At 44.0% G+C, this 12,520-nt stretch overlaps 1 protein-coding gene across 3 annotated transcripts in view; it reads right to left on the reverse strand.

Annotated features, from left to right (window-relative positions):
* The window catches only part of EVA1A (eva-1 homolog A, regulator of programmed cell death), a 147,119-nt gene that overhangs the window by 103,276 nt on the left and 31,323 nt on the right, over nt 1-12,520 (reverse strand). For 2 of the 3 annotated variants that reach the window (XM_015859942.3, XM_015859944.3), the window contains exons 2-3: nt 9,326-9,540; nt 650-773 (exon numbers count right to left, since the gene is read on the reverse strand). In XM_015859942.3, coding sequence (XP_015715428.2) covers nt 650-773; nt 9,326-9,540 — 339 coding nt within the window. The remainder of the gene's footprint in view (nt 1-649; nt 774-9,325; nt 9,541-12,520) is intronic. The other variant, XM_085542334.1, reaches the window with a different exon arrangement.

The following is a 12,520-nucleotide window of genomic DNA, read 5'->3' on the forward strand; positions in this document are numbered from 1 at the left end:
CCACTGACTTACGGCCCTAACTGCTCAGTTTAGGCACCTGAATCCAAAATGTTCACCCACTCAGGCTCTCACCATGCTGCTGTGGGTAGAAATAGAGGGAATGAGTCCCACTCGCTTAGTGGGACAGGATGGGGACTGAAGACTGTAGAATCACAGCATGGTTTGTGTTGGAAGGGACATCCACGTCCACCCAGTCCAACTCCTGCTGTGAGCTGGCTGCCCCTCAGCAGATCAGGCTGTCCAGAGCCCATTCCATGGCATTGGGCACCTCCAGGGATGAAGCATCTACACTGCTTGTCTGGGCAGCAGTGACAGGGTCTGGAACCAGATAGGAGCTGCAGCAGCCCCCTCACTGCCAACAGCACTGCAGGGCAGCACGAGCTAAGTCTTGGCAAAGGCTTCCACTGGCACCTGCAAAAACAATCTTCACCGCAGGCTGCTGGGAAGGGAGAGGAAGAGATGAAGCAGCAGCAAGAGCAGTGCAGCAAATGAGGGGGAGAGGGGAAACGCTCTGCACCCAGGCATTATGTTACATGGGAAATAAAGGTGGAAGGGAACAAAAAGTCCCAGAAGCTCTTGCTGGCGAGGGTTAAGCACAACATTGTTTTTGTCTCACCAGAAAAAGCAGATCTGACAGAGAGATACTCACTTGGCCTGCACTTGTACCACACGAGGAGGTATTTGGCTGTTTCAGGGCACGGATCCACACCAAACAGCCGGCTGTGAACAAGGAACCGGCAGCTCCGTCTGTCCTGACACTCATCCAGCATCTTCTGCAGCAGGGGATGAAACAAATATGGAACAGAAAAACAAAGTGCTTCAGTATCTCCCTAAAGAACCATCAAATACAGGCAAGTTGAAGAACAGCGTGGCAGCTCCTGCCTCCTTAACCAGCCCCAAGTAGTGACCAGCTTAAAGCAATGGACATTGTAGGAGCTACGCAGTGAAGGAGAGAACTGAAGTTTGCACTATTTTAATAAGCACAACATGTTTTTCTTCCATGCATGCAAAGAGAATGCTTTGCATTAGGCTGTTTGCAGAGATTTTCAGAGGCTCTCATACAGTTTAACCACAGCATTAGGCAGCACCAGCAGCGTGTCCCAGGACAAGCAGTGTGGAGGAGATGATGGATCAGCTCTGACAGTCAGCAGAGACCCAAACACTGCCCACAGCGCTCTGCTCTAGCTTTCTTTCTCTGGAGATTCACAGTTTCAGCCACAGGTTTCAGAAACCTTCACTTTTCTTCACTTCACTTTCACAACCTTTCACTCTTCTTGGTTACATGAATGTTCTGGCAATAGCTGGTATTTCAGTATTAGTCCTTGTGGTGGGAATGCTGATATGTAGGCAAGCTGTCAGTTTGTAATGAAGCTCACTCTCTTCCCCATAATTTTGCTTTCCTTTTAGCTAATCTCAGCAAGGGTCCATGAGTCACAGGGTCCTCCCACCCCTGATATTTTGGGCCTTGTCTCCATTTTTTCACACTGCGTTTCCTCCAACACTCGCTTCCCACTTTTGCCCATTCATAACACTCATAAAAACTGTCTCAGAATCCACAGGGGCAAGTCGTTCTGTCTCCTGCTAGAAAATAACTTCATTAAGAAAGATTAATGATTTTATTTTTTTTAACCGTATGATCCTTTAGAGCAGAAGTGGAGGGAGGGAATATTATTAAGTGGAGCAGTAATTATGCATTAAATTCAGCTGGATGGCTTAGATATACTCCTTCAGAGCCCCTGAAGCACTAACATTAACATAATGTTTGTCTGACACACAGGAACCTGTCAGAGCATTTTGAGACCACAGAGAGGTAAATCCCGCAGCCTCACTCAGCTTCTGCCAGTCAGAGCTGTGAATTCCAGTCCCAAAACAATTAATTTCCTCTTGCAAGGAACTGCTGGAAAATCTTCCAGAAGCTCCCCCGGGCTCTCCCCGATTTCATTTTCTTGTACCCACTTTGATACTGGACTTCCCCACAGTCTTATCCCAATGCTATTAACCTAAAGGCCACAACACGCCACCTAAACCCATTTTGTCTCTGCCTCCATGATTCTCCATTTTTGAGTTCTCCCTGAACACAATATCTATTATCTTCAGCATTGTAACTCTGAACATCATCCTCCAAACTACAGCAATTTCTGCTCCAATTTCGAGTGCAATCTGGGAGCGCTTCACTGGCAGTTGCTCACAGCTTCCTAAAGCTTCCACCTTTCAAGCTCATACATGCAGGTATTTGTGCCTGCCCTGAACACAACCTTTGTTTTCATCTCTAAGCCACGACGATTTAAGTCTTTTCTGGAGAACAGAGAACATGTGCTGTTGCTTCCCACTCACAAAGGCAATAAAATGCAGGCATTTCATCTCAGAATATAGGGCTTAGGATGGAAAGGATGAAAGGTGAACAGTATGGAAGGGCCTGCAATCGCCAGCCCTAGCTTGACCATTACATTAAAATGCACAGAAACAGCATATTCCTTTTTCTGGACTCACAGGGCTGGCAGCCAACTAAGCATGTGAAATTTAATTTAATGCAAAATCCGAAGAATTGCAAAGGAATTTAAGTAAGACCTCTATGCAGATACATCTTTTGATCTCACAAGGCAATGAACAGCTGGAACAGCTCTTGAGTGCTTCATATATGGCAAGAAACCTCCAAATCACTGGAGACCAGAAAAGATTTTCTGCTACTGCTCAACCATGACTGTGTTTACACCTACACAGTGCCACAAACATGGAGCTAAGGGAAAGAAAGAAAGAACACCGTGAAAGTTTTCTTTCCCACAAAGGAGTTTCCTCTCTCAGAAGGCAGCAGGCTCTGCATTTTGGTCAGCAAACCTTTCCATAGCACACACGTAGAATTTTCACTGCATATAAGGGACTTGGTGTTGTATAACAGGTGCCACTAAAACCAGTGGGAAAAGCACAGTGGATTTCAGCAGAAATTGAGACCAAGAAGCTGCTTTGTAAGTATCTGCTCCAATAAGCAGCACATGTTCATCTGTCCTGAGACACAGAACAGCAAAGAGCAAAGGTGATCACTTCACAACCTCAGGCTCCACAAACTGCCACTGCAAAACCACGGAATCATAACTTAGGTCAGAAAACTTTGTCTTGTTCTGCTTGGATCTGTGGTAACTCTTACTTAACACTTCCCACATAAGAGGAACATTCAGATCTTCTTTTCAGTATTATTGAGAGTAACAGCCCTAAGGAGAAGTTAAATTCAGAGGCAAAAGTCATCTACGCCATTGTGAGACAGCAGAAAACAAAGAACGCTCTTGAGGCTGAAGACGCCTTCCATTAATTCTAACTGGCTTCATTGTTAATCTACAGTTCCAACATAATTTGATAACTGCTATAATTCTGCAGAGTTACTCCATGGGGAGGAGAAATCAACATTTCCTTCTCATTCAAATAATTCTAATGCACCACCCACCATGTTCCTGAAAAAAATTAACAAAAAATCATTAAGATTTCTGATTTCCTACAGACTGATTGGGTAAAGCCTTGGATGTAATTAAACATACACATAAAGCATAAGATAAAGAATGCTGATGAAGGCTCAGTAGAATTCATCAGGAATAACACAAGACAAATTAGAAGAAAATAAAGCAAACAAGTTATGCCAGATCTAACACCAACTTAAAACCTGGTGCACACAATTCTCACCGAGCCTGAAGCTTCAGTGGATGCCAGACCACAGAATGGCCCAGGTTGGAAGGGACCTCAAGGATCACAAAGTTCCAACCCCCACCACAGGCAGGGCCACATGGCTGAAAAACTCAGGCATTCTATTCTTTTCAGGAAATCAGGAAAAATAAAAAGCCCTTGGCAAAATGAGTTTGCATAGAAATCGTTTTAGAAACACAAAATGGTCCCTTAACCTGTATACAAAATCAGCTGTTTGTGTCAGCTGGTAGACTCCTGAGTAACACAAAATGAAGTCATTGGAGTACATTATGTTAAAAAAAAAGTCACTCCAACAAAAGAAGGTGGAGGAGAAATTCCTGTCTGGCACAAGGGAGGAGGGAGGACACTTTAATTGTGTTGTGCCATTTCATAATAGTATTTCAGCAATAAATCAAGCCTGAGGGCTGACAACCAGTGTTCAGGAGGGAAGCTGTGGCTACTTAAGCCCATTCCATTCTCAGGTTCATGACTGAGCTCAGAGGCTGCAAGATTTGGAGGAGATAACTGAAAAATGTGAATTCAAGTAAAACAAACACTAATTTAACCCCTGTGATTTATGCCCTGGATCAATCTCACTGCAGTGGCCCAGGTCCTAAAGCGAGGGCAGTCTCAAGCTCAAAACCATGCCTTGCTAGTTGATACTACAGATGAAACGCATTTCTCACGCTCAGTTTGCTGAGCTTGTTAGCATAGTAATTGCTTGTGGTCATTAGCTACCAACCGTTTAAATCCGGAACTGAATGGGAGCTCTGAAACAAGGCTGTCCTCAGCTACTCCCAAGAGTCCACTCACTTTTATTCCATCTCTTCAAATCACTCTTCAAGAAATACTTCCCCTTGTGCTTAAAATAGACCACAACTGAGCTTAAAACCCAAGGCAATTAGATTTATCTTAGCTCTTAGTACCTTGCAGTAGTTCATAGATTTTAAACATTCAGGGTGAAATTCTGGACCATGAAAGCCAATGATGAAACTCCATGAGAGCCAGGATTCTGACACACAGCTTCTTTCTACCATCAAAGGAACATAAGGATGACTTCAGGGCACATCAGTCAGGCATAAAATTGCACAGAAGAACCCCACTAAATGATTTCCAAACTGCATGTTACAGAGGATAAGAATTCAGGGGTTGGCTGTATGATTGATCAGAGCTGCGTGCAGCCAGATGAAGATGGGCACAGATTTGTACTGAGAATTTTACACAAGAAGATACCAGTAATTAAAATATACTCAATCATTTTTAGGTCACACTCAGCCCAAGAACTGCTGTTATGGTTGAGTTAAACCAACACATATATTGGCACTCTTCCATGAGCTTTGCAATGAGAAGTAAATAGAACTGACAAGGCAGCATTAGTTCTCCCCACACAGACATCTCAGATTGTTGGTGTCGCCTTGAAGTACTGAGTACACAGTGTGTGTTAAAGTTGCAATCCTATTTAGAGAGCCTTCTCCCAATTACGTGCAGACTGCATGTTAACTAATGAAATCCAGTGCAGCAAGAAGATTTTTGAAGGATCAGCAACAGGGAAGGAAAAAGTAGAGGAGGAAGTGGAATCTGTAGCGCTGAGATGCAGGTCACTTGCCTACAGTATTACCAAGAAACCTTCCCAGTCTGCTGCTCTGGAACAGCGCTCAGTTTTGCCCAAAGCGCCGCATTCAATTTGTTCGTTAAATTAAGATGAGTGCAAAGGCCCTGAATTTGACCACTGATCTATGGCATGTTCTAGCGCTCCACTGGCTCTCTTGTACTACTCCCCCATGGACTTTCTGACACTCACCATGAAGTCAGCAGAAAGAAACTACACCCACATAACTGGGGACATACAATAACACACCAGACTGAAAATCAGAGAGCTGAAAATTGGGGGCACATCAGCCCTGCTATGGAAGTAAATTTCAGCAAGGTGAGTAGTGCAGGCAGCAGCAGTACTAACATGATTAAAAACCAACACCAAGATTTTCCAGAGCTCCTCTGCAAGAGCCTTAAAAGAGCGAGGAGACAGTAACCTGCAAAGAGCTGGGCTATGTTCAGCAAATAGACAGAGCCAGTAAAAAATGCACAGCTACCACCTAATTAACCATTACCTACATTTCCTAACAGTGGGAAACTTAATCCATGTGGAGGGCCAACTTCAAAGGGCGAGGAGGGCTAAGCTAAAGAAATACAAAAGGATACATAACTAAAAGTCATGGGATTAAAGAAAGGGAAAGCATGAAACAGAGTGGAGAAAAACCCCTGAGAGCAAACCATGACACTGTCAAGCAGAGTCTTGGAAGCAGTGACAGAAGTCCCATGACTTGGAAAGTTTAAGTTTACAATAAACAAAGCATTAGGAGGTTTACAACCCAGGGGGCAATCCTGCATCTTAAGGGAGACAGGAGCCTCCGCCTGTCACACCTCTCCTTCAGCCAAGCAAAGATTTCAAAGATAGAGTAATTTAGAGATACCTGTGATCTCTGCATCAAACAGATCTCCAATTTGCAAAGCATTAGCTGGGGAGATGCTTGCCAGAACTGATTTCAGGCAGTGCACAGTTCATTAATGAAGCTGTACAGGTTCTGTAATGTTTTACAAGAGCAGCTTTGGCACTGCAGTAACCTCCTGTGCACCCTCAACTCACAGCTCACAAGCACCTGCAAAACAAATAGCGCAGTTTGATGAAGAGCTGCCCAAACTGCTCTTGAATTCACTGATGTCTCTGAAACTTTCCCTGCTCAAACTGTCCTCAAATCCTGGAAATCTGACGTGCAATATGGTGAGCCCTGAGCTCTCCCTGCTGCACTGACCACCATGTCATCTGGTATAAATTCCTTCCTTCCTTTCTGTCATTTCTCCCTCTCCTTCCCTCTGGCCTTCAGTGACACTGTGCAACATCCCAAGACCGGGCATGACAAGTAATTTCCACATAAGCTGTTCTTGTGGTTTTATGACAATTTACCAAAACAAAAATCCTGCAGATAATCTGCTCTGAAGGGAAACCTCGCTTTCTGGTAATAAGCAATAATTTTAGACCAACCAATTCTGCTGAAACCCAGGGTGGGGGCCATGGAAAGCTTTATAAACAAGTTACTCCCATGCACCTCCTCCTCAGACAAACAGCTGAAATTTACTGAAATACATCTCCACCTTCAGGTATGTTTCAGGCACAACTTGAGTTAGGGTTTCTTACTGAAGAGATTCACTCAGTAGGCACTTATCAGCAGTATCAGAACACTAACACTCCTGTTTCTGCTTTGCCCCCTGTGCCAACAACTGTATTCATTTGAATAAGCTTACTCTGCTTATCTGTTAGCTTCCAGATTTCTACAAAGGCATGAGATGAGAGATGTCCCCGTGGAAGTGCAAATGTCTGTGATAACATGACAGATGAGAGAAGCACAGCACATAAGAGGCCAGAGCAGGTGAGGACAGTCCCTAGCAAACCTCCAAGAAGCAAAATCTCTCTATGTATGTTCCTGTCTCTTCTCCAGCTGTGCAGTAATGTAAGGCAACTCCTCCACCCTCTCACACACAAAAGAGTCAGACAAATCATCAGATTCAAATGGGCCTGACCAGCTCTGCCTACAGACACAGGACTGCAGAAAAGGAAACTCCATTATAAAATCACAATGCACAGATCCACAAAAGAAAATCTCCAAGCTCTCTGATAAGGTTGCGTGCTCAGACCAATTCCATCCACACAAGTGTACAAAACAGACCAAGGTATATGGGAGTCAGAAATCACCACAGTGACACCAAGGCAAACAGAAACATGCCGATGCAGCTCTGCAACTTCAGCACTCAAGCCAGTATCTCTGCATGCTCCTGCTCTGGCTACATAGACATCCTTGTGGGCACAAAACTCTGCTTAAATTACACAGTGTGGATAAACACTGTTACCTGCTGCCAAACACTTTTAGTGGTGGGACTCAAACATGCCCAGAAGATCTTTAGTATTCCAGGATTTAATTTTCTGGGTGAAGGACAGCCTTCAATTCTGGCAGCTGCTGTTCCTGACCTATAAGCAAGAGATTGTCCAGCCACCACAAAGCTCCTCCAGTCTGCAGCACATGGATCACATTTACCAGCTCTAAGGCAGAGCTCCAAATGCTCCTCTTCTGTGCCCCCACTCTGCCCTCTTGGCTAGGATGAGCACACTGCTCTGTTACCTAACAGCTAAGAATAATTACAGCTGAACTCTACAGAGAAGGTACAGAAGAAACAATTCCAGACCAGACTGTCTAATAGTGCAGAGTACAAAGTTAGCCCCTAATATGGAAGGAGGAGAGGGCACTTTCTACACCCTCAGCTTTAAATCATCTTCTTGAATGTAGCACAAATCTCTCTTCCCACAATACATCTCATGTGTCTTTTGCTAATTTTAGGCTCCCCTGTTAAATAGAGTGGAACAGGAGGCAGGAGGCTGTTTGGAAAGCAAATAACATCTGGCTTTCAACACAACTTGATTGTTGTTTTTCTGCCATCTCCACACATGCAGTTTGGGGTCGCTGCCTTCACATCTCGGGCACATTCTCCTAAGCAGTCAGAAGGCAGACCTGCTAAAGGCTTCAGTCTGTGTCCTCCCACCTTGAACAGTCAATCGCCTCATATGTTGTATTATGAAACTTTTATTACCATATCTTGAAAAACCTCCCACCGATAAGGACGCCTTCCCATACCACAACTCAGTCATTTAAGTGCAGTGGAACCATAATGAGGACAGCTGCTGATCAGTTAACTCAAGGTTCTGTTACAGCAAACACCAACCCTGCGCAGATCTGGAGAACTCACCATTGACATTTAGAACCCAAAACACTCATTTCCACTTTTTTTTTAAGCTGTAAATTCCTCAGAAAAAAATCCTGGATGAAAGAATGAGAAGTGACGGGGGAAACACAGGCCTCTATGAAAATTATAAATGAAATTATTCAGTAGCCCTGTGGGTACATTAATCTACTTCTGCTCTAAGTTTTAGTATAAGTTACTATTGATTCATAGCTATAAACACACAGCATGCTTTAGAAAAGTTAAGTCCTTGCCCAGAGATTTTCAGTCTCAAATCGTGCACTTAGAAATAAATGGGTTTTCTTTGACTCCAAGGAACAGATCACTCATCACAAACCAGCCAATCTGTGTTTCTAATCTGTTGTTCTTACTGATGTCTGACAACAAAGGCAACATCCATATAATCCTCTGATTTGCTGAAGTTACACGTGCATATAGTCAGCACCCTCTGCAGAAATGGACGGAGATGGTTAACTACAGATACCTGGGAGATAAGCTTAAGTGATGTATTATCACTTCCAGTGGCCTAAGAGCCAAATGAGTCAGGAATAGAACTGAAGGATTCTTTCTGGGTTTCACATGACTGAAGTAAAAGCCTCTTGAGACAGGATCATTTCTGAAGTAAGAAGCCAGAGAAACCAGAAACAGCAGAGAAACTCCCAAGTGTGTTGAAAAACTATTTACTGGGAGGGAGAAGTATGAAAAGGTCTTGAAACAGTCCAAACATAATCTGGTCTCACAGTATACTCCATTTTAATCATATGCCTGAAATACTACTAGAATACTGACTAGAACCACAGGAAAATTAAGAAATGTCTGGCCTAGGAAAGAACTCCAAAATGAACAGATCCAGTTTAACATGAAATACCTGAAGGGAAGTGCCAACTGAACAGGCAACATCTTCCTTAATTAAAGTTGCAAAGGAGCGTGGAGAGCGAGAAGGACACATCTGATGACTTGGTACAATTCTGCCATAGAAAGAAGACTGGATGCTGATGGTAGTTCTGTGGGGGCACCTCAGGGAAACATATTCTCCATCACAGGCATGATCAGTGTAATTTTTTAATACCTGTGAAATGTAACCTGCAAAAAAACATGACACAAACCATCATTAGTGACAAGTAAGTTAATAAACTAAATAATTAACATATTTGTGCAGGTTAACAAGCACACAACTAAACCAATGAGGGCAATATGGGGAAAGAAGATAGACATCAACAGTGTGAGAGAGAGAGGCTGAGTGATTCGTCCTTCAGCAGCATTATACTTCCTTAGAGGAAGCAATATTCAGATGCTTCAAGCTCTTAGTCCACTCATACCACCTACACTGGTACAAACACCAAGTCTACAGGAAATGCAGCTGAGCCAGGCTCATCATTTATCCCATGCCTGGATACTACATGCAACTTCAGGTCCACCAGTACAGGAGAGCCATCAAAACATTGGAGTGAGTCCTACCAGGGGTCACTGGATGGACAGGTGCTGTAGCACTTGCCTTGCTGGAGAAGAGGCAGCTTTGGGAGAAAATAAAAGCAGCCTGGCAGTGACTTTAGGGAGGTGGAGTTAAGGAGATGGAGTTAAACCCTCCACAGGGGCATGTACTGAAAGAACATCAGGCACAAAATGCAACAGGTATTTCAGACTGCGTACATGGAGTAGCTTTTTACAGCGAGAACAGTCAGTCAGTGGAGTGGCTCCCTCTGTCTCATATCATACCACATGCTCCAGCATCCGAGCTCTATGGCAGTCAAAGGGACTCTCCAAGTTCTCAGCACCTTTTCTATACTCAGGGGACAGCTTGGTATGCAATTGCTTCTCACTGCTGCAAGGTGCTCAACACTGCTTACTTGTGTTCATCGACATGTTCTCCACGACCATCGCGGTAATTTACACAGAGAAGCACAAAACATGGTTTGAGAGAATTCATGTGGCTTCCTGAGAATCATTTCAGTGTCCAATTGAGCTGGACATGCATTTGAGGGCTATCTTTACTCACTAAATAAACACCCAGGGCCTTTTCTCTGGCTCCAAGTCGGTAACCAACAGTTTCCTCTTCCATTCTAAAGTAGTACAGCCTCACCTAGATTTCTGATGAGGAATAGTTCTTTATCCACATTAACACTAAAACCTTGCACAGGAGATGTGTGAAAGAAGACTAGTTCGAGGGAACTTTAAGGTGCCTGGAACAAAAGTAATCCTTGCTCCTAGAGATAACCAACACACACCACTTTAGCTTAGACGTAAACTTCAGGGGCTGGATTCACTGAACTTTCTACATTTTAGCCTGTAGTCCCATTTAGCAATAGGCAGCCATGCAAGATGAGCAGGAAGAGCGAACAGCAAACAAAACCAGAATATAACATGAAACAGTAAGCCTCATTTTCCATGCTATTACTCCAGCACATTAGGACTTCACCCCAAATCTGGCCTATTAGGGAGGGAGAGAAATATAGCCAAAGTACAGTGAAGACAGCACTGGCTCCTCCAAATACTCAATTATTCTGTCAGAGCAGCTAATCTGCAGCATGCCTTTCACATGTCCAAATCAGGATCAGGTAAGGTTTCCATCCCTGCAATTAGTGCTGATCACTTGTTGAAATAGTTCCTTCCTCTCCTTTTATATCATCAACCTCGTAGTAAGTTGAGTTTGTTCAAGCTCAAGGTATTGAAGTACATGAATGCTTTGATGGTGGCTGACATCCAGTTGATTTTAAACAAACAAAGCACAGTGCCTGAAACACCTGGAACTGACCACAGTTAGAAAACACTGAACTAGGCACAGACGTGATCAGGGAAGACATGATGTTCTCCAAAGAGCAATAGGACTGGGCTGTAGATGCTCTGGTTTTCTCCTTAAACATGCCAAATTTGCACTACATTCATTGGCAGTTCTTCTGAAAATGCTGACATTTCTACACCCACTGATTCATGTTTCAGTAAACCAAAACTTAAATTGTTTTCAGCATTCCTGCTGGTGATAAGTTTCCAGTGACCTTTTGTACCACTACATGTGGCACAAGCAAGAGAACTACAAGGAGGCTCTTTGCTAAATGAAATGTATGAACATGGAGCCAGTGGCAGTGTCTGAGGACTTCAATGGCACTTGTGTACTAAACTGAGAAGTAATACAAAAGGAATAGCTCACAGGCTTCTGACTGGTTCCTGGCAAGCATGAAAAAACTTTTTTTTTGGTGGTTGCAAGGTACTTTTGGTGTACAGACCCAACAACTATTCATAGATCACAGAGTATGACAGTGAAGAAACTGGGATGAAAGAAGTATTATCAAATGATGCTATTGTCCTCCATCCAGTATGTTTCTCTGCATTACTTTCTGAGATATGAGCCATAGACTTACAAGTGCCCCCTCCCGACAAAGACAGAGAAGGCTTTTAAAAGCTGAATACTTTCATCAGCCTCACATTCTAGGATTTAAATTAGCATTGTTGGATCCAGGACCGGACGGCAAGAATTATTTAAAGAAGACATCACAGCTGCACAGACACACTAAAATGTCTTCTGTTTTGTCATGGTTCATCTTGAAGGGATGGTGACATTGATTTTCATAGAATCATAAAATCACAGAACAACAGAACAGTTTGGGTGGGAAGGAAGCTTTAAGATCACCCAGTTCCAACCCCCTGCTGTAGGCAGGGACACCTCCTATAGCCCAGGTTGCACAGCCCCATCCAGCCTGGCCTGGAGTGCTTCCAGGTTTGGGGCATCCACAGCCTCCTTGGGCAACCTGTGCCAGTGCGTCACCACCCTCTGGGTGAAAAACTTCCTCCTCAGATCCAACCTGAACCTCCCCTGTCTCAGTTTCAAACCATTCCCCCTTGTCCTATCACTGCCCACCCTCACAAACAGCCATCCCCCCTCCTGTTTATACGCTCCCTTCAAGTACTGGATGTCCACAATGAGGTCTCCCCGCAGCCTTCTCTTCTCCAAGCTAAACAAGCCCAGTTCCTTCAACCTTTCCTCATAGCAGAGCTGCTCCAGCTCTGACCATCTCAGTGCCTGCTCCAGACCCGCTCCAAGAGCTCCATGTCCTTTATTGGGAGCCAC

Source organism: Coturnix japonica, chromosome 3, assembly GCF_054131305.1.
Source record: "Coturnix japonica strain WE chromosome 3, WE-NBRP24, whole genome shotgun sequence".
NCBI classification, from domain to species: Eukaryota; Metazoa; Chordata; class Aves; order Galliformes; family Phasianidae; genus Coturnix; species Coturnix japonica.